The sequence below is a fragment of the Myotis yumanensis genome, unplaced genomic scaffold (assembly GCF_028538775.1).
Source record: "Myotis yumanensis isolate MYYU_CA2020_CCGP unplaced genomic scaffold, mMyoYum1.0.hap1 SCAF_16, whole genome shotgun sequence".
Classification (NCBI taxonomy): domain Eukaryota; kingdom Metazoa; phylum Chordata; class Mammalia; order Chiroptera; family Vespertilionidae; genus Myotis; species Myotis yumanensis.
In genome coordinates this window covers 35,159,796-35,182,621 of record NW_027223767.1, presented here as the reverse complement: position 1 = coordinate 35,182,621, position 22,826 = coordinate 35,159,796, and the positions used below count along the sequence as shown (strand labels likewise).

General features: G+C 41.2%; 1 protein-coding gene across 1 annotated transcript in view; it reads left to right on the top strand.

Annotated features, from left to right (window-relative positions):
* The first annotated feature begins 5,761 nt into the window (after window positions 1-5,761).
* The window catches only part of SMURF2 (SMAD specific E3 ubiquitin protein ligase 2), a 93,789-nt gene continuing 76,724 nt past the window's right edge, over window positions 5,762-22,826 (top strand). The window contains exon 1 of the mRNA XM_070395583.1: window positions 5,762-6,298. Within this exon, the coding sequence (XP_070251684.1) occupies window positions 6,247-6,298 (52 nt within the window). The 5' untranslated portion in view covers window positions 5,762-6,246. The remainder of the gene's footprint in view (window positions 6,299-22,826) is intronic.

Sequence of the window (22,826 nt, the reverse complement as noted above, 5' to 3'; positions counted from 1 at the left end):
TTTTATGTATTGTTTTCTTGTTGGTTGTCTTCCTCCACTAGTTAGCTGTGCTCAACAGCTAACATATGCTTAGTAAACATCATTTTGAATGAATGCATAAGTATATTTATTTAAAAATTGGGATCATTCTTCACATATATTTTTGTTTTCTGCTTTTTGAAAGTTTATATATTTAAATCATGAACATTCCTTTATGCCATTAAAGCTGTTTGGATTGGCTGCTAAAGGCAACGAGCAGCCATTGAAAGTTTTTAAGCAATGGTTGACATTGACCCATTGGCTTATGAGCCATGTTGATCTCATTTTGGCCCATATTCTCTGCATTACCCATGAAGACTGCATCATACAAGTATTTCCACATCTCCTCCCATCCTGCCCTTAGAGAATCGTGTTGTAGCTACTACAGTTTTTATTTTGAAGATGATTGGATATGACTATTTTTTTGTGCCTGCTCATGTTGCTCAGTTGTCCAAAGTAGTTGCAGTTGAGTGATGCGCCCGCTCCCTTTCCCCCGGGGGCTGGGGCTGCTACCTCATCCTGAAAAGATGTGTTGTTTCATGATATCAGCTTACAGCAAACCATGCACAGATAACTTTTCAAACATTTAATTGTAATACTTCCATGCTTAAATCACCAAATTGGCTTTGGAAAATATGCAAGCTCTTCAAATTATATTCTCTTTTAACTCAGAATTCACAATGTAACAGGGCAGTCGGCGTACTTAAGACATTTGAAAATGGGTGCATAAAAATGGCCTAGGTTTACAGGGTTTTCTATTTTTTAAGAAGCACAGTATTGTAAATGCAGCAAATAATGAAAATCAACTATGCTGTGTGCTTTTTCACTTTATTGTGTAGAATATAATACAGCATGGAAGGGACTTAGAGGTTGTATTAGTTGCCGAGGGCTTCTGTGACAAAGTATAACAAACAGGATGGCTGAAAACAACAGAAGTTTTTTCTCATAGTTCTGAAGGTCTAAATTTCAAAATTAAGGTGTTGGCAAGACCATGCTTTCTCTGACACTGGGTAGATTCCTTCCTTGTGTCTTCCCAGCTTCTGGTGGTTGCCAGCAACCCTTGGCGTTCCTTGGCTTGCAGCTACACACTCCAATCTCTGTCTCTGTTGTCACATGACATTCTTCCTGTGTGTCTCTGTCTTCACATGGTGTTTTCCTCTTATTATAGAGATACCAGTCACATTGAATTAGGACCCACCCTACTGGCCTGATCTTAACTTGGTTACATTTTCAAAGACCCTATATTTTCAAGTAAGGCCACATTTACTGGTACAGAGGATGCAGTTTAGAATTTAAACATAACCTTTGAGGAATATCTTCCCATTCTCACTGGGGTGAGATAGTTGCTGTTGAACTGACCTAGCTATAGAAATTGGTTGGAGGGTTGGGTGGGTAACATAAGGTCTAAAGCAGGGGTCCTCAAACTTTTTAAACAGGGGGCCAGTTGACTGTCTCTCAGACTGTTGGAGGGCCAGACTATAGTTTAAAAAAACTATGAAAAAATTCCTATGCACACTGCACATATCTTATTTTGAAGTAAAAAAACAAAACGGAAACAAATACAATATTTGTATTTGCATGTGGCCCACGGGCCGTAGTTTGAGGACCCCTGGTCTAAAGAGTGATGCAGGGAAAGTCTGGTGCTGGGCAGAGCACAGAGCCCACTGATGGGGGAATCCAGCTGGTGGCAAACATTAAGGAGGTAGATGGGTGGGATGGTCATCATCCTCTAGATCACCACTGTACGACTGAAGTATAAGTGACTCACAGTTGTAGTTTCAAAATTTCCAGTAGTCATATTAGAAAAAGTAAAAAGAAATGGGGAAATTAACTTTAATATTATATTTTATCTAACCCAATATATCCCATATATTATCATTTCAATGTCATCAGTATAAAAAAATTAAAATATTTTGCTTTCTTTTTCCCCATACTAAATCTTCAAAATCCAATATGCATTTTATACTTGCAGCACATCACTAGGCATGTTTCAAGAGCACGAGAGCCATATGTATTAGACTGCTCTAGGTTCTAGAAGTGCGGCCCCTCGGTGGGAGGATCCAAGCCACCAGCTGGGTTGCAGGTAAGGCTCAGCTCTGGGGAAGGACACAAGCAGAAGCAAGGCAAGTGATTGAGGGTTTTTGGGGAAGAGCTTAGAACAGGCCTGGAGATGAAACAGGCCCAGTGTTCCAACTAGAGACAAAGTGAATGCAAGGGACAGGGATCCACTTAAGCTTGTCAAAGTCAGGGGGAGGGGGAGTTAGGTGGTCATTCTGCACAGTGAGATCCCTTGGAAATAAATTGTAAGAAGGCACACCTGGGCCAGGAGTATGGGCAGGAAATCTGTCAGACAATCACTCTCTTGGTCTCCCTCTTTGGGGTTATGAAGTCTTTTGTCTCCACTTTTCTCTGTCTAGTTTTTAGTATTTTCTACACACTCATTTCCTCTTTGGTTTATCTACTTGAACTTAAAATGGCTTTCTCAGCTGCTAACTCTGTGACCTCTCAACCCAGCTGCCCACCACTAACTCCGTGTCCCAGTGTCCCCATTTCAAGTTCCAAGGAGAGAAAATGTTATTGGCCTCTTGGTGAGCCATCCACCTTTGGCTCAGTTAGTTGAGGCCAAGCTGAACTATTACAAACAGAGCCGTCCGAGTTCACCCCCCCCTGCCCCCCCCCCCCCCCCCCCCCCCCCCCCGTAAGGCAGTGGTTCTCAAAGTAGGGTTTCCCCACCAGCAGCATTAGAAATGCAAATTCATGGGCCCCACGGCAACCTGTTGAATCAGTATCTGTAGGGATGGAGCCGGGGACACTATGTTAGAGCAATAGATGGGGACCTATTTAGAAGAGGATGTGGGTAAGGACTACCATCTTGGTACACCAAGGTAGAGGCTGAGAAGCAAGAGCCAAGGAGAGTGGCATGGCAGAGCCCAGACACAGGTCTGGAGAGACACAGGTCTTGGATGTGACCTCAGTTTCCATCACTGGGAATCAGATCTGCAGGGAAGGGGACAGGGAAAGGGTCACAGAAAATGGCCTGGAATGTGACCTAATCCTAAACCATGTCGGGACAGGGACTGGACAGGGACTGCACATTTTTGGTGATCCTAACTTTGAGGGCCTGGGAAGGCAAAGGAAATCATTGGAAATGGGGAAGGAAGGGCCCGATTGACAACTGCAAGTACTTGGGGGCTGTGCTTGGCTGCTTCATCAGTTATAAGCTGATTTGGAGGAAGCTAGAACTAAATATTAAATTCAACTCATGACATTTTAAACATTAAAGAAAGCTGAATTTTTCAGCAGGGGTAGAAATTGCTGCGTGCCTGATGTTTGCTTTTTCCATGGCACATAAATGGCATTAAATTTGAAATTTATACTATAAAAATAGCTTCACAGGAGTACCGTTATTAACATAACCTTACCTCAGACAGATTTTTTATTACTGGAGACAACTCTTTTATGTAAAAAATATATTAATGGCTGGAGCAGAAGAAAAATACCAACTACAGATGGTAAGCATTTGCTTGCAAAGTTACATCAAATTTAACATTAGCCTTGGAAAATAGAAACATGTTTTAAACAAAAGCTTTTAAATATCCTTATAACCTGGTCTCGATTTTTACCTCTGGTTTAGGATACATCATAAAGAGTGCAACATTAAGTGATCAATAATAAAAAAGTTGAAAACTTTTGCTAAAAAATGCTATTTAATTAGTTGTTACAGCATTTTTACTGGAAGGTTCTACGTAGTGACATCCATGGAAAAAGACATTTTATCGGTATGAAATAGGTGGAGTTTGTGTACTTGAGACAGATGCCTAAACCAATGGTTTGATAAAGGCGCACAATTCAACCGAGAGCAAATTAGAAGAAATAAGGGAATTAAAAGGCTTTGAAATATTTTCTGTAATTCCCATACCCATTAGTGACATGTATAGGTAGTGGGTTTCTATTTCAGGAAGAAAGAAAAAGGTGAATTTCCTAAGAATTGTTATTCTTCCTTTTTTTCCTTCAAAAATATGACTAAAATTATGATGATGCCAATGCTACACATCTAATGCTGAAACTTAATTCAATGAAAGGTTAGCTCTCCTTAATGTATGAATGGTTTTAAAGTATTATTCTTATTGGAATCTTTTGTTTTAAGCAGTAAGATTTACACTTACACATAGGCAAGCCTAAACAGCGTCTTCCCTGCAGATTAAGCATGTGTGCGTTTTTCTGCAGTGTCTCTTATAGCTGAATGCACTGCTTTGAATTTCACAACAGGCAGTCTCCCCAGCTCTCCCATCACGTTCTGAAATCCCAACTTCTACCTAATACAAATCTGCAAATTACTTTAGTGGGTGGTTGGGAACCAAGTGTTCGCCATAAGAACAAGGCCAAAGTGTATGTGTATATCAGTTTGCTAACTTTTACTTCCGCTATCCATCTAGTCTCTTAAATTGTGATAGCGGCTATTGTTCGAATTGATTAGTGTATCTTCAGAGCTTCTGTAGTAAAAGAAGCACTTAAAAAGGGTCTTGTTCACTCTTTGGCACATAGTAGGCATTTAGTATTTCTAGAGCTTGATATGATTTTTGGATCACTTTAATTGCAGGTTGTACTCAGACTGATGAGATGCTCTTGGAGGTAACTTCATCTGCATCATGAAGTGACATCACTGATGAGTTCGAAATAACAACTGACACTGATTTAAGATGAAAAGATCTTAGACTTTATTAAACATTTAAAATTGCATTAATGTTATACCAGCCTTAAACAAAGCATACAAAAAAAAACAAAACCCATGCTGTAATCCTTAGTTTTCACTGTGCTGGACACTTTTGCATGCATACACACAACTTTTTATTGTGCTTTTAAACTTTGATTATTTGTAAACTTTTCCAGAATATATGATCTTCACAATTGCCACGTGAATGGCTGCACAAACCCCCATGCGGTTGATGCAATATAATCACCAGGCTGTTTGCTCAATCCACCTTTTGTTATGAACCAAACTCTGCAAAGAACATCTTCTGTATTATTATTCGTCAAGAATAAGTTTCTAAAAGTGCAATGACAGAGGCACAGGATAAGGTACACTTATTTTTGTGTTGCCCCTCTGAGATGACGACACACAGTACTGTATGTCAAGCGTTTCACACATTTCTCTCCAAGGTTTGTCTTGTTAATAATCCTGTAAGGAAGGCAGTCTCATTATCCTCCTATCCTTGCGCTACAGCTGGAAAGAGCCCGAGCAGGCAGGTAACCTGATCTCTCTCACCAGGTGAGTCCTGGATGGAGGTGGCAGCTGCGATACCAGGAGCAACACACCTGGGGGCATTTGCTGGAATCCGCGGTTAAGGAAATAGTGCCCCTTCCCTCCGCGACGCTACGTCCCCAGAGCGCAGCGGTGCTAACTCTGTCCGCCCCACCTCTCGGCGCGCTGCACGCAGTGGGCGCCTGGTGAATGCAGTCCGCGTCGCGCGGACAAAAGCGCTCCCTGACGGGGCCCGGGCACGAAGCCGCTCCTGGTGCCGGAGAGCTGTGCGCCGCCACTTTCTCTGCGGGGCTCCCTCAAGTTCGGCCTGGGACCCGGCGGACCGCGGGCGCCCGCCCGGGCAGAGCCCAGCCCCGCGCCCCGCGCCCCGGCGCGCGCCCGCCCATGCCCCGCCCACTCCCCGCCCATCACTTCTGACCCCGCCCCCTCCCCCCCCCCCCCCCGCGTCTGCTCCCTGCCCCCCGCAGCCGACGAGTGGCCGCGGCGGCCGCAGGACCCGGTTCGCTCAGACAAGAGGGCGGGTGGAGGAGGAAGCGGCCGATCCCCGAGTCTGCTCCGGCGCCGCCGAGCACCGCCCGCCGCAGCCGACCAGCCCCATCGGCTCCGGGCCCCGCCACGCCGAGAGGAGGGACAGGCGGCGGCGGCTGCGTGGAGGCGGCGGGGGCGCGGGCGCGGGCCGAGGCGGCGCGGCCGGCCGCGGCTGCCGCTTTGTTGTGCGGCCCGGGCAGAGGAAGGAGAAGTGGGAGGAGGGGGGAGCTCGGCGTCCCGCTCCCTCCGCGGCTCATGGCGACGACGCTCGGCACATCCGGGACCCTCCGGCCGTGGCGGCCGCGGCGCCGGCTGCTCGGGCCCCAGCCCCGGCCGCTGTGGTGACTCCGCCGCGCCTCGCCGTCGCCCCCGCCCGCCGCCCGCCGGCCCGGGCCCCGCGCCGCGGCCGCAGCCCCGCCGCCCCCGCCGCCGGGGACATGTCTAACCCCGGGGGCCGGAGGAACGGGCCCGTCAAGCTGCGCCTGACAGGTGAGGGGGCAGGGCGGGCGGGCGGCGGGCCCGGCTGGGCAGCCGCGGGCGGGCGAGCCGGCGGGGGGTGCCTGTGGCCTTGGGAAGGGCCGGGGTCGCGATCAGTGGTGAGTTGGGGGGTCGGGGACGGGGGAAGGCCTAGCTCCGGGAGAGTGAGCGCCACACCACTCGCCCTTGTTGGGAAATTCCTGAGAAAGCTAAAGGTGACTCGGGGTCTTTTGTTGAGGGGAGGGGGACCCGGTTGGCATTCCAGGCGGATCCGAGGCCGAAAAGCCATGGCCGAGGAGCACGACTCTCCCCCGGGCCTCGGGGAGCGGCCCTGGGAGGCAGCCCAGGTGGGGTCGGCGCGGGGATTCCTGGACCCGGCGGCGGGCTGCGCGCCGTCAGCACTCCTTAAAGATGGAGCGCTTAACGGGAGGGGGTGTGTGTCCCCGGCGGCTCGCTTGTTCGCCCACTCGTGGCTCCGTGCAAACCCCGCGCGCTGCTGCCAGCCCGGGAGCCCGTCCACACACCTGGCCGCACGTCCCGGGGAGGGAGGACACCGCGGGGCACCGTCCGGCGTGCCCGCCGCCCGCCGCCCCGGCTCCTGCACCCTGTGTTTTGGGAGCGTTTGATTGCAGGGCGGCGTGCTCGGGGCTGCTCCTGTAGGCCGCACAACTGTCTCCCTGCGAACTCCAGGCCGGCTTTACACACACACTTTCTTTCTTTTTTGTGTGTGCATGTCTAAGTATGTGCTCATACAAACTTTCAACCGAAGTTTCCTTTCTCTCCTCAACCGCCCCCCCTTCCCTCTTCTAGATGGAAAAGCATGTCCGGAGGGGTTGCTAGATGGAAGGCTTCCCTTGCAGTGTCCATGCGTCCAGGGTCATTGAATCTTTAACATCACAGGTCCATTTTGCTCACCATGCCATGGTGGGCATGCTTACACAGCCGTGTTACACGTTTTAAGGAAACATTAATTCTTGGTTTGAAAAGTGTAGCTGAAATCAGCGTCGTTATCCGCGATTTACCATTCACTGTGCATACATTCCCCACGTTGATTTTCGGATGTGTGGTGAGAAAGATGGTTTTTCCTTAGTCTGTGTGTGTGTGTGTGTGTGTGTGTGTGTGTGTAAGAGTAAACTGTAATTATGTTTGCCTACACTAGACTTTGAGATTTATATGGACTAATTTTTGTAATTGTATGCTTGTGTGTCACATCCCAGTCCACTGGCTGAACTTTCGAGATAACAAACTTGCAGTGAATTTGGTATTTGAGAAGTTAGCCTCTGTTGGCTGCAGTTTAAAAAATATATTACTTTCATGACAGTTTTACTTTCCCTAGGGAAAATTGCAAAGAATCATTAACTGAGTGGTTCTTAATGGAAAACCTGGACTGGGGGAATGCCTATCTGTCTCCCCTGTTTCCCCCATTCAGTTTCCTTATTTTCTTATGAATCAATGGAAACCTTTATAAGGGATCTTTGTTGCTTTTTTATCTACTGCTGTTCCTCTCCAAGTCAGTCCTGAGTCAGTGATTATGAAAAGAACCTGTGATTCCAGGTGTGCAGCAAGCATCAGAAATAGGCTGTTGGCCATTTACTTCCTTCTAGTCTATATACATGATGAAAAAAAGAGGGAGAAAACAGGGATTTTGATTTTCTGCAGATAAAATAAGTTTGAGGTTTTTTTGTGTGACTCATTAGATTTCAAAGTGTTTATCTGTGGTTTCTTGACTGCATATGATATAAAAATTCATACATAAAGTTAGGAGAAAAGATTACTTATTATTTTTTGGGGGGAGGAGGGGAGGACAGGAACACTGGACTAAATTTATAGAATGATTTTGTATTTTTAGATTTTTCTGAGGAATTTTAAATATACTGTGTCCCCTTACTAGTAATTGTAAAAACAGTTAAGGTACTCTGAATTTCATAAAACCATTGGGAATTTGTCTCTGTCGTATTTTAAGAGAAAAATATTCAAATATTAAAAAAACATTGCTCTTTCCCTTTTGGTTACATGTGATGGGTTTTCTTCTGTTTTGCCAGGAAAGTTAACATATATTTTTTTCTTTTTTGTTCATTTACAAATTAGATGGTATATATTTTAACAAATAGATCTCAAGAGCTGGATTCAATTAGCAGCTTTTTAGGACATAAACATTAAAGGGTTAGATGGAAAAGATTGTTTTGACTGACTGGATAAATGACAGGGCTGTGTTTGATGTGCGTCCAGGAATTGGTCTGGAGCTGGTGCCCAACTTTTCAGTCCATCTTGAGAAGCCAAATAAAATATTTAACCTAGGCCTCATTTTGTTTTCTGGAAAAAAAAAAAGTTGGTTCTTTGTTAAGACCTTAAGAAATGTTTGGCATACCTTTAGACTAAGTGTTTAACAGTTCATTTAGATCCGAATTCCATAATAGAGGAAAATCACTAAAAAAAAAAAAAAAAAAGGGCAGATCACACAGTGAGTTTTTTTTTTTTAAATATATTTTATTGATTTTTTACAGAGAGGAAGGGAGAGAGATAGAAAGTCAGAAACATCGATGAGAGAGAAACATCGACCAGCTGCCTCCTGCACATCTCCCACTGGGGACGTGCCCGCAACCCAGGTACATGCCCTTGACCGGAATCGAACCCGGGACCCTTCAGTCCGCAGGCCGACGCTCTATCCACTGAGCCAAACCGGTCTCGGCCACACAGTGAGTTTTTATACGTTTTACAATACACTGGATCTGTTAGATGCTTTAGATTATTGTTCTTTGCTTTATGTTAATACAATACCAGCATTTTAAATTTACAGTGTCTTTGATTTCAGGGTGCTTTATGAACTGTAGTTACTCAATTATATTGTTAATGTAGAGGTGCCCCTTTACTGAAAGGTGTAAACAATTCTTACGTGGTGACACACACCCTCACTCACTTACTAGTACACATACACACAAACTGAAGGAGAAGAAATATTTGAGCTATGAGATCTCTGCCCGCAACAGATATTAGATTTTTCCACCTATTCTGAAGACCACATCAACTAGTGAACAGTTTGGTACTTGTTGATGCTAAGAAGGTAGAGCTAATTTAAACCCAAATTTGAGATTCCTCAGGCCATTAGTGGTTAAAATCAGATTGAGTCCATTAAGCTACTTCTGATGATCTTTATGATGTATTAATATTTGTTCATTACAATGAATTCTGTGGTAAAGATATCAATTTTAACAAGTACTTCTAGAAGCAAATTGATTATAAAATTTATATACAGTACACTTATGAATATCTGATAACAGGCTTTTCTTACATATTCTTTGTATTTGGTTATAGTAAAATGTTGGGGGTAATTTTTTAATATTATTGTGTTTTTTTTTCATTCATTGTTTTTGAGAACCAACGAACTGTTTGACCCTAGTTATTTGGAAAAAGCAGTTTAATATAATTATAATATTTAAAATTCTTAGATATGGAGAAGTAATAGATGATCTTTCCAGACCTTTTTGTAATTTAAATGTTTTTGTATGCTGCTCCTCATATTATTAATTTATAAAACCCTTGGCAGTAATGAGGTTAACCTTGTCTTGCTAATAAAAAATTAACTTTAGCCCTAGCTGGTTTGGCTCAGTGGATAGAGCTTTGGCCTGTGGACTGAAGAGTCCCAGGTTCAATTCTGGTCAGGGCTCAATCTCCAGTGGGGGGCATGCAGGAGGCAGCCAATCAATGGTTCTCTCTTTCCATTGATGTTTCTATCTCTCTCTCCCTCTCCCTTCCTCTCTGAAATCAATAAAAATGTTTAAAAAAATAAGAAAAATTAACTTTAAAAACCTCACTTTAGATATGCTGGTATTTTAGTATTGTTTTCCTGCATATTTTATTGATTCAAGGCTTTAAAAATTATAACCTGATTATATCTCACAGGTTTCTGAGTAGGAAAGTGCCTATATACCAAAATGAATTATTCTAGTGGTATTAGTGATTTGAATATCCCCAATTCATTTTATTTTCTTGGTTTCTGAGGAGGAAGCCAATCTAGTTTACCTCCTTCCTTTTCTCTTTAAGTTATTTCGTCTACTCTAACCTTTAGACAGGCCTAGGTGCTACATGTAGTTTGGTTTTCATTGGCATGTAAAGTATGTGTGTGTGTGTGTGTTTTAATCATGGATTCTACTTTTTTCCTCTTGGTTGAATTTTAACTATCACAGCATACTAACGTGTCATTTATTTAGCATATAATTTAGTGTATTTCTCATATCACTAAATTTTCAATGTAAAGGAAGGACTATACTTTAGGCAACAAGATTTTTATTTTTGCTATTTTTAAAAAAAAAATATTTTAATTTTTTTACAGAGAGGAAGGAAGAGGGATAGAGGGTTAGAAACATCGATGAGAGAGAAACATTGATCAGCTGCCTCCTGCACACTCCCTACTGGGGATGTGCCCGCAACCAAGGTACATGCCCTTGACTGGAATCGAACTTGGGACCCCTGAGTCCGCAGGCCCACGCTCTATCCACTGAGCCAAACTGGTCAGGGCTTATTTTAGCTATTTTTGATGTCTTAAAGATTTTGAAGGCTTTTAAAGATGTAATATGTCCTACTCCTTAAAATAGACCATACTTACCAGAACTTAGTGTTTTATTTATGATTCAGTATCATCATGAGTATAAATTATTGTGCTGTTGTGATATGTAGTATGAGGATATTGTCATGGTGTGTAAGGAGAACTGTTTGACCCTCGCTATTTGGTGATATGTTGTTTAATCAATCCTGTTCTTACTGCTCTTTCTCTTTTTACCCTGGTCTTGTTTTTTGTTTTTTTAAAAAATATATTTTATTGACCTTTCACAGAGAGGAAGGGAGAGGGAAAGAGAGTTAGAAACATTGATGAGAGAGAAACACCGACCAGCTGCCTCCTGCACACCCCCCCACTGGGGATGTGCCCGAAACCAAGGCAGATGCTCTTGACGGGAATCGAACCTGGGACTCTTGAGTCCTCAGGCCGACGCTCTATCCACTGAGCCAAAGCGGCCAGGGATACCCTGGTCTTGTTTACTGTTACCTCTTTGTTCTAAGAGTGCTGGGGAAATATACTTTTGTAATCAGCATTGTTATGTTTCCATATGACTGACATGTATTGAATGCTTATTAAGTGCCAGATACTGTTATCAGTTTTAATTCTCACAATAGCTCCAAGAGATAGAAAGTTGGAGAGGTTAACTTGGAATTGTCTATATAGAAAGTCTGTTACAAACTTACAAGATTTTGTGTGGAAACACAAATACTTTCCATTTATTTAGAATTACACTTGCCATCCTTGCCAGTCTTTTAAGATTCAAGTTCAGGATTACCCTTATCTTTATAACTTTTCTTGACCTGAGTTGACCTTTCCTCTGTAACTCACAGAAGGGCATTTGTTGTTTCTATCTGTAAAATCCATGAAGGCAGAATCCTTGTTTCAATATGGATTAAGAGCATTTTGGCATTTTATTGAACCAACTAGCAGCCCGATGCATGAAAATCGTTCACTGTGGCGGGAGGGGGGGGAGGGGGCAGGACGGGACACCCCTCAGCCCAGCCTGCACCCTCTCACAGTTGGGACTCTTTAGGGCAGCGGTTCTCAACCTGTGGGTCGAGACCCCTTTGGCGGTCAAACGACCCTTTCACAGGGGTCGCCTAAGACCATCCTGCATATCAGATATTTACATTACGATTCATAACAGTAGCAACATTACAGAAGTAGCAACGAAAATAATTTTATGTTATTTTATGTGGGTCACAACATGAGGAACTGTATGTAAAGGGCCAGAAGGTTGAGAACCACTGCTTTAGGGGATGTCCACCTGTCGGCAGTCAGACATTCCTCTTGTACTCGGGGGCTCTCGATGTCCGGCCCCCCCCTCCTTACTGCCCGCCTGCAGCCGAGGCAGGAGAGGGTTCTGCCACTGCCTCTGTGCTGGCCAGCTGTGAGCCTGGCATCTTGCTAAGTGGTGCTCCCTCTGTGGGAGCACACTGACCACCAGGGCGCAGCTCCTGCATGGGGCCAGGGAGGGACGTGGGAGGTTGGCCAGCCAGGAAGGGACTGTGGAGGGATCCATGGCGTGTTCGGCCCATCTCGCTTGGTCCCGATTGGCCAGACCCCAGCAGCAAGCTCACCTACCGGTCGGAGTGTCTGTCCCCTGGTGGTCACTGCATGTCATAGTGACTGGTCGACTGTCTCCCCCCATGGTGGTCAGTGCACATCATATGGAGTGGCTGAGTGACCTTAGCATATCATTAGCATATTATGCTTTGATTGGTTGAATGGCCAACCAGGCACTTAGCATATTGGGCTTTTATTATATAGGATGATGGAGACACAGAAGTGGTTCTATGTAATTTTGTATGTGTTCTTTGTGACTAATGCATTGAGTGTGAGTGGCAAGACATGAGGCAACAGATAGGGACAAACCCATTTAAGACCCTGTTATATTTTGCCAAAAAGTTTGATTTGTTTTTTAAGGTGGTGAGGATTATAAGCTTTGGTATATTTGATGTTTAGTAACATTAATCTTGGGGCAATAGGGAGGATGGACTGGGATGGGAATCGTGAAGACTGATTTTTTAGGATAACCAGTTAATAGGATGCCACAAAAACCATTGTTCATGAGATTTTCTTCTTTTCACTTTTATTTCCCAATGTTGTTATTACAGATAATTGCTATAAACATCTTGATGTATATAACTTTGATTTTGTTTTAAGGATTATTTTCTTAGGATATTTTATAGAAAGAGTGCTATTGTGTTAAAGCAGGGGTCCTCAAACTACGGCCCGCGGGCCACATGCAAATACAAATATTATATTTGTTTCCGTTTTGTTTTTTTATTTCAAAATAAGATATGTGCAGTGTGCATAGGAATTTGTTCATAGTTTTTTTTTTTAAAACTATAGTCCGGCCCTCTAACGGTCTGAGGGGCAGTGAACTGGCCCCCTGTTTAAAAAGTTTGAGGACCCCTGGGTTAAAGGGTATGGATGCTTTTAAGGTTCTTGATTAATTTTTCTCAGTCTGCTTCCTAAAAGAATTGTGCCTATTTTAGAGCAGCAATGGATAAGTAAATATCTCTTTTTATTATTCTATTACAAGCATTAACTCTTATTTAAAAAATTAAAAAAAATCCTCACCCTTTCTGTCACTTGAGGACAATTTTTTATTGATTTTTAGAGAGAGGGAGGGAGGAAGGAAAGGAGAGAGAGAGAGAGAGAGAGAGAGAGAGAGAAACATAGATCAATTGCCTCCCATATGTGCCCAACTGGGGATGGAACCCACAACCTAGGTATATGCCTTGATTGGGAATCGAATCCACAACCTTTTGTTGTTGGTATGGATGATGCTCCAACCAACTGTGCCACCCGGTCAGGAGTTGGCATATAGTTTTAAACATTTGTGAAGTTGAATATTTTCCTTTCTGTTTCCTAATTATATTTCTCTTTGTTGACTTGTTTGGCTTTGTCCTAGTTATCTGTTAGGGTTTTAGTTTTTTCTTATTGATTTGCCTGAGAATTAAAAAGATATTAGTCTGTTGTCATATTTGCTACAAACATTTTCCCCAGTCTGTTATTTGTCTTTTAATTTTGACCATTTTTGGACACGCAGAAATTTGTTATTTTTAGGAGTCAAATCTGTCCAACTTTTCTTTTGTTTTTCCTATTATTTCTATACTTAGGAAGGCCTTTTTCTTCAAGAGGCTTAGTAAATGTTTAAGTACATTTTATTTTAGTGTTTTAAAAAAATGGTTTAGGAGGCTCTTTCCTCCCAAATAGCTATTTAGTCACCTCATCATTATTTATTAACCAGTTCTTCCTTTCCATAGTGATATGATATCTTTTTAGTTACGTTAAATTAGTTATGGTAGAATCAGATTATCTCTTGTTCTGTGCCATATTTTTTCATTATAGTAGTTTTATAATTTAGTTTAATATTTTTTGGTATTTTATATATTTGCTTTTCTATATGAATATTAAACTTGTTAAATTTATAAAGAAATTTCATTGGGATTGTAATTAGAATTGCATTACTTTGGGAGAAGGAGGTATTTAAGTGCAGTTTTTAGTTTTCTCACCTAGGAGCATTTTATGTTTTTATACTTACTTAAGCATTTGTCTGTATTGCTCAGAATAGTTTAATAGTTTTCTTCTTGTGTTTTTTAAAAATATATTTTTATTGATTTCAGAGAGGAAGGGAGAGGGAGAGAGAGAGAGAAACATCTATGATGAGAGAGAATCATTGACTGGCTACCTCCTGCACGCCCCCTACTGAGGATCAAGCCCGCAACCCAGGCATGTGTCCTTGACTGGAATTGAACCTGAGACCATTCAGTCCACAGGCCAACAACACTCTAGCCACTGAGCCAAACTGACTAGGGCTCTTCCTATGTTTTAATGTAATTCCAGCTAATTTATATTTGTGGCATTTCATTGTATTTTCTGGTCTTCATTATGGTTTATATGTAGGAATGCCATCATGCATATTTCTGTTTCATTAGAGTTTTGCAGAACATGAAGCCTCTTAATTTTTCACTTGATGCCAATTGTCTGGGTATCAGTATCTGGCAGTTTTTGCAGTTGAATGTTAACATTTTTTCTTCTCTTTTAGGTTTCCCCACTAATGTATAATTAGTATAAAAAGAGGAATTTTATGTTAATTTGTTTTAGAGGAACTTCTGAAAGTTTTGAATGCTTTGAAAAAAAACTACATTGAACAAGGCTTTGAGTATCAACATGTATCTCAAGTTTGGCAGTTTAGTTTCTTACTAAAAATTGACAGCAGACATAAAACTTCATTTTTAAAATAAATCTTGAATTCATTCTAGTAGGAATTACTACATAGATGATTGCACAAAGGGTATTTCTTTCTTCCCACAGAGTTTCCTTGTGCCCTCGCATAGCCAGTCTCCTTCTCCCATCTCTAGTCCTTGGCAACCACTAGTTTACTTTCTGTCACTAGAATTTTGCTTTCTCTAAAATTTTATGTAAATGGAATCGGGCTTCTTTCACTTAGCAGGGTGCTTTTGAGGTCCATTCATGTGTATCAGTTGTTCCTATTTATTCCTGAGAAATGTTGCATTGTATACAGATATCCCATTTTGTTTATTCGTTCACATATATTCACAGACATTTTTGTTTTGGGACTTTAGACATGAAAAAAGTCACTATGACATTTTGAGTACACCTCTCTTTATGAATGTTTTTATTTCCACTGATTAGGATTGTTGGGTTGTATGGTAAATATGTATTTAACTTAAAAAAAATTTGCTAAAGCCCTAGCCGGTTTAGCTCAGTGGATAGAGCGTTGGCCTGCGGACTGAAGGGTCCCAGGTTCGATTCTGGCCAAGAGCATATGTCTGGGTTGCTGGCTTGATCCCCAGTAGGGGGCATGCAGGAGGCAGCCGATCAATGATTCTCTCTCATCACTGATGTTTCTATCTCTCTATCCCTCTCCCTTCCTCTCTAAAATCAATAAAAATATATTAAAAAATTGCTAAACTATTTTTCATAGATGTACAGTTTTGCATTTTTATCAGAAGTGTATGAGAGCATGGGAAAACATTTGTCAGTGTTATATCAGATAAGGGCCTAATCTCCAAAATGTATAGGGAACTCATACATATTAACAAAAGGAAGATAAGCAATCCAATCAAAAAATGGGCAAAGGACAAATAGACACTTTTTGGAAGTGGACATACGGAAGGCCAAGAGACATATGAAAACATGCTCAAAGTTGCTAATCATCTGAGAGATGCAAATCAAAATGACAATGAGGTATATCTCACACCTGTCAGAATGGCTGTCATCAACAAATCGACAAATGACAAGTGCTGGCGAGGATGTGGGAATGCAAGACTGGTGCAGTCACTGTGGGAAACAGTAAGGAGTTTCCTCAAAAAATTAAAAATGGAACTCCCATTTGACCCAGTAATCCCACTTCTAGGAATATATCCCAAGAGATCAGAAACGCCAATCAGAAAGGATATATGCATCCCTATGTTCATAGCAGCACAATTTACAATAGCTAAGATTTGGAAACAGCCTAAGTGCCCATCTGCAGATGAGTGGATTAAAAAACTGTGGTACATCTACACAATGGAATACTATGTTGCTGTAAAAAAGAAAGAACTCTTACCACCATTTGCAACAGCATGGATGGACCTGGAGAGTGTTATGCTAAGTGAAATAAGCCAGTTGGAGAAAGATAAATATCACATGATCTCACTCATTTGTGGAATATAATGAACAACATAAGCTGATGAACAAAAATAGATCCAGAGACAGAAGCATCAAACAGACCATCAAACTTCAGAGGGATGGTAGGGGAGGGTGGGGGCTTGGGGGGAGGGGATAAGAGATCAACCAAAGGACTTACATGCATGCATATAAGCATAACCAATGGACACAGACAGTAAGGGGGGTGAGGGCATGTGCTGGGAGGTGGGAGTGGTCGGGGAGAGGTCAATGGGGGGAAAAGGAGACATATGTAATAATACTATATGTCAATGGTTCTCAACCTTCTGGCCCTTTAAATACAGTTCCTCATGTTGTGACCCAACCTTAAAATTATTTTCATTGCTACTTCATAACTGTAATGTTGCTACTGTTATGAATCATAATGTAAATATCTGATATGCAGGATGGTCTTAGGCGACCCCTTTTAAAGGGTTGTTCTACCACCAAAGGGGTCGCGACCCACAGGTTGAGAACCGCTGTGTATGTAATACTTTATTTTTTATTTTATTTATTTTTATTTTTAAAATATATTTTATTGATTTTTTACAGAGAGGAAGGGAGAGAGATAGAGAGTTAGAAACATCGATGAGAGAGAAACATCGATCAGCCGCCTCCTGCACATCCCCCACTGGGGATGTGCCCGAAACCCAGGTACATGCCCTTGACTGGAATCGAACCTGGGACCTTTCAGTCCGCAGGCCGACGCTCTATCCACTGAGCCAAACCGGTTTCGGCTGTGTATGTAATACTTTAAACAGTAAAGAATTTTTTTAAAAATGTATGAGAGTTCCAGTTGCTCCCAAACTTAGTACTTGCTGTTGTCAGTCTTTGATTATAGCTATTCTAATTGGTATGTGGAGATATTTTAATATAGCTTTAATTGTAATTTTCTTATTGACCTACAGTGTTAAGCATCTTTTTCATGGACTTGTTATCCTTGTTAATAGCTATTCAAATCTTTTGCTCATAGTTTTATGTGCTTTTTAAAAATTTATTTCAGAGAGAAGAAGGGAGAGGGATAGAGAAATGGAAACAACAATGATAGAATCATTGATCGGCTGCCTTTTGCACGCCCCCCTACTGGTGAACAAGCCTGAAACCCAGGCATGTGCCCTGACGGGGAATGGACCCATGACCTCTTGTTTATGGGTTGATGCTTAACCACTGAGCCATATCCACTGGGCTTTTGCTCATAGTTTTAAAATTGGGCTGTGTTCTTATTGAGATTTGAGAATTCTTTTTGTATTCCAGATATAAGTCCTTTATCAGATATGTGTTTTACAAGTATTTTCTCTTATATTCTGACTTTTCCTCCCTCAGTAGTATCTTGAAGAACAGAAGTTTTGGTTTTGACTAAACCCTGTTTGTCATTTTTTTCCTCTATGGTTTATGCTTTTTATGTTATAGCTAAGAAATTTTTTCCTAATTCTCAGTGCTAAAGATTTTCTCCTATATTTTCTTCTGAATTATTTAGAATATTAGTTATTATATTTAGATCTATGACTCTTCTAAAGTTAATTTTTTAATATGATGTGAGAGGTAGGAATCACAGTTCTTCATATATATATATATATATATATGGCACTATTTGTTAAAAATATTTTTTTTAAAAAATATTTTATTGATTTCTTACAGAGAAGAAGGGAGGGGGATAGAGAGTTAGAAACATCGATGAGAGAGAAACATCGACCAGCTGCCTCCTGCACATCTCCTACTGGGGGTGTGCCCGCAACCAACGTACATGCCCTTGACCGGAATCGAACCCGGGACCTTTCAGTCCGCAGGCCGACGCTCTATCCACTTGAGCCAAACCGGTTTTGGCTGTTAAAAAAATATTTTTATTTTCTCTATTGAATTATCTTGGCACTTTGGCTAAAACATCAATTGATAATATACATGTAGTTTTATTTCTGGACTCTCTTCTGTTCCTTTTATCTATAATTCTATTTATAAGTTTATCATTTATAATCCACACTTTATTTTTGTAGCTTTCACATAAGCCTTCTGATTTCAAACATTGATGTAGAAGCTTTTCATAAACATTTTTATAAGAATAGATTAATAGCATAATTGCATCTTTTAAATTTAGAATCTTATAATGATTTAAAATCTTGTAATGCTCTAGAGCCTTTATTTTGTTTAATTAGCCAACAAATGTTTACCAGTTTCTTTTTTTTTAAATTCTTTATTAGTTAAGGTATTACAAATGTGTCCTTAACCCCCATTAGCCCCCCCCCCCCCCCCCCCCCCACTCATGTTCTCATCCCCCTGTTGTCCATGTCCATTGGTTTGGCTTATATGCATGCATACAAGTCCTTTGGTTGATCTCTTCCCCTTACCCCCCTCCCTCCCCTACTTTCCCTCTGGGGAGTGATAGTCTGATCACTGTTTTTCTGTCGTTGGATCTGTCCCTGTTTATCAGTCTTATGTTGATCTCTATAATTCACAAATGAGTGAGATCATGTGGTATTTATCTTTCTCTGACTGGCTTATTTCACTTAGCAAGTTTACCAGTTTCTTGACATGTGTCAGACATGATAGAAGAAATCAGAACATACCTAGATTGGATTCTCTTTTTCTTTTCAAAATTTCTATTAAGGGTCTTTAAAAAATTTATTAATTTTTTTCTCTTGCTCACTGAAAATGAATTGCAATGGAGGAGAAACCAAGATGACAGCATAGGTAAACACCTGAAGTTGCTGCCTCGCACAACCACTTCAAAAATACAACTAAAAGACAAAATGGACATCATCCAGAACCACAGGAAGGCTGGCTGAGTGGAAATTCTACAACTAGAAGGAAAGAGAAAAGCACACTGAGACTCAGAGGAGATGCGGAAGTAAAGTGCAGAGCTGGGCCTCATCTGGGCACCTCCAAACCCCAAAGAAAGAAGAGGAATCTGCAGATCTCTCCGTAGCTCCTGCTGGATAGCCTCAGGCAGAGGCTAAATTAGCACCTCCTTAGAGATCCAAGAGGCAGTGTACCCAGTGGTCAGAGTGGGACCATCCAGATTACAACTCCTCAGATCCATAAGGGGGCAGATGCAGAGAGCACCAAAGCCCCACTGAAGCAAGTCTTGCCCCATAAGGGTGTCTCCAGCACAGACGTTCTCCCACCGTAGACACGGCTGAATCTCACAGCCAATTGGCCTGGAGGTCAATTCCTCCAACTGATACCAACAACAATCAAGGCTTAACTACAACAAGATTGTGCACAAAGCCCACAAAGGGATGCACCAAGAGTGTCCACCTCAGGTAATTGGGGAGGCTGAGTCACTGGGCCCTATAGGACACCTAGCACAGAAAGCCACTCTTATCAACACAGGGAAGCAGCCAAAATGTGGAGACAAAGAAACAGGTCACAAATGACAGAAATGGAGGAAAGCATACTACTGGATATAGAGTTCAAAACCACGGTTATAAGGTTTTTCAAGAATTTTCTAGAAACCGCTGATAAATTTAGTGAGACCCTCCATAAATCTAGTGAGACCCTGGAGGATATGAAAAAGGACCAACTAGAAATTAAGCATACACTGACTGAAATAAAGAATATTATACAGAGACCCAAAAGCAGACTAGAGGACCGCAAGAATCAAGTGAAAGATTTGAAATACAAAGAAGCAAAAAACACCCAAGCGAAAAACAAAAAGAAAAAAGAATCCAAAAATATGAAGATAGTGTAAGGAGCCTCTGGGACAACTTCAAGTGTACCAACATCCAAATTATGGGGGTGCCAGAAGAAGAGAGAGAGCAAGATATTGAAAACCTATTTGAAGAAATAATGACAGAAAACTTCCCCTACCTGGTGAAAGAAATAGACTTACAAGTCCAGGAAGTGCAGAGAACCCTAAACCAAAGGAATCCAAAGAGGACCACACCAAGACACATCATAATTAAAATGCCAAGAGCAAAAGACAAAGAGAATCTTAAAAGCAGCAAGAGAAAAAAAGTCAGTTACCTACAAGGGAGAACCCATACGACTGTCAGCTGATTTCTCAACAGAAACTATGCAGGCCAGAAGGGAGTGGCAAGAAATATTCAAAGTGACGAATAGCAAGAACCTACAACCAGCCCTGACCGGTTTGGCTCAGTGGATAGAGCGTCGGCCTGTGGACTCAAGGGTCCCGGGTTCGATTCCAGTCAAGGGCATGTACCTTGGTTGCAGGCACATCCCCAGTGGGGAGTGTGCAGGAGGCAGCTGATCAATGTTTCTCTCTCATCGATGTTTCTAACTCCCTATCCCTCTCCCTTCCTCTCTGTAAAAAATCAATAAAATATATTTTAAAAAAAGAAAAAAAAGAACCTACAACCAAATTTACTTTACCCAGCAAAGCTATATGAATGTCAGATAAAGAGTTTCACAGATAAGAAAAAGCTAAAGGAGTTCATCACCACCAAACCAGTATTATATGAAATGCTGAAAGGTATTCTTTAAGAAGAGGAAGAAGAAGAAAAAGGTAAATATAAAAATTAGGAACAACAAATACATATCAACAAGTGAATCTAAAAACCAAGTGAATAAAAAATCTGATGAACAGAATAAACTGGTGAATATAATAGAATCAGGGGCATAAAAAAGGAGTAGACTAACAATTCTCAGGGGGAAAGGGGTGTGGGGGGTGCGGGAAGAGATGACAAAAATCGTACACCTATGGATGAAGACGGTGGGGGGTAAGGGCAGAGGGTGGTGTTGGAACCGGGTGGAGGGGAGCTATGGGGGGAAAAAAGAGGAACAACTGTAATAATCTGAACAATAAAGATTTAATTTTAAAAAAAGAAAATGAATTGCAACAAGCATGACTTAACAGGATTTGCCTATTTACCTGTTATCCACCCTCCTCAATTCATATTTGGAAAAGGTGGGATAAAAGAATAAACATCTCTAAAATGTGGCAGTAGAAAAGAAAGGATATAATTGTTTTGTTAAATGTGAATTGGATTCTAGTTTTCAAATTTGTATTTTATATTATGATCATGTATGTTTTTCTATATGACAAAAGAAAGGAAGAAACTTAATTTTATTAAAATCCAAGTAGGCTTTTATTTGACCACTTTGTATTTCTCAGAACTGTCATCATAATGTAGATCTTATTTACTGTGAAAGATATAGGTGGTAATTTTGTGGGAGGCAGTTGGGATGTTGTAGAAAGAATGTAGAACTTGGAGGCAGAAAATTTGGATTCAGATACTAGTCATGCCACTGATGAGTTTTGTGCCGTCAAGCAAATCACTTACTTTCTTGGTGCCTCTGCTTTTAGTTATAAATGCATTCTTTAAATTACAGAATATTTATTTTAGAATTCTAATGGGCAAGATATAATGTATATGAAAAATATTGTTTAAGCTGTAAGGTATTATGTTAAGGTGTTTTGTCATTTTTTACCGAAGACTGTGTTTTAAATAACTTAGTCATAACTAATTATATGCTGTGTTTTATAGGAGCAAGTACAACATTGATGTAGGTATTGATTTAGATGATATCATGTCTTATAACAGAGGCATAAACGTCTTACCCACTTTGGGGTATTAGTGTATCATAAAGAATTTATATAATTAAATTAGCTACTGTGATAATTTTTATCTTTAAATAATATAGACAATGCTTAGAAAATTAACTGTATTTTCCCCTCTCTTTTTTTGAAAGAAAGAACAGTTTGAATGGCTTAGGATTTTGGAGGTGGGGGAACTGTTTGGACCCAAGTCTTAAATACATTTCCCTGTAGCTTGTTGGCACTTTCAAAAATAGTAAACTGATGAACAAAAATAGAGCCAGAGTCATAGAAGCATCGAACAGACCTCAAAGTGAAAGTGGGGCAGGTGGGAAGGTAAGAGATCAACCAAAGGACTTGTATGCATGCATGCATATGAGCATAACCAATGGACACAGACAGTATGCGGGGGGGGTGGGGGGGGGTGGTGAGGGCATGTGCTGGGGGGTGGGAGTGGCTGGGGAGAAGTCAATGGGGAAAAAAGGAGACTTAGGTAATACTTTAAACAATAAAGAATTTAAATTAAAAAAAAAAATAGCCTGTAGTTTCACCTCTTCCCAGTAGATGGGATTATTTCTGTACAGGTAGGTGTCAAGAGTGAGTAAAGACCTGTAAAACTGGGACTATCTAAATGAGGGTACGCACTTCAAATAAATGGAGTTGGAGAATTGAAACTACCAAAGGTGATGCTGGCTTCTAATACAAATTCATACTTTAGGATAAACTTTCTTATATAAACTATATGCTACATATAGTTTTTATTATATTCTTATGTCATTAGGCTTTAAATATAACTTTCTTGCCCAGCTGGA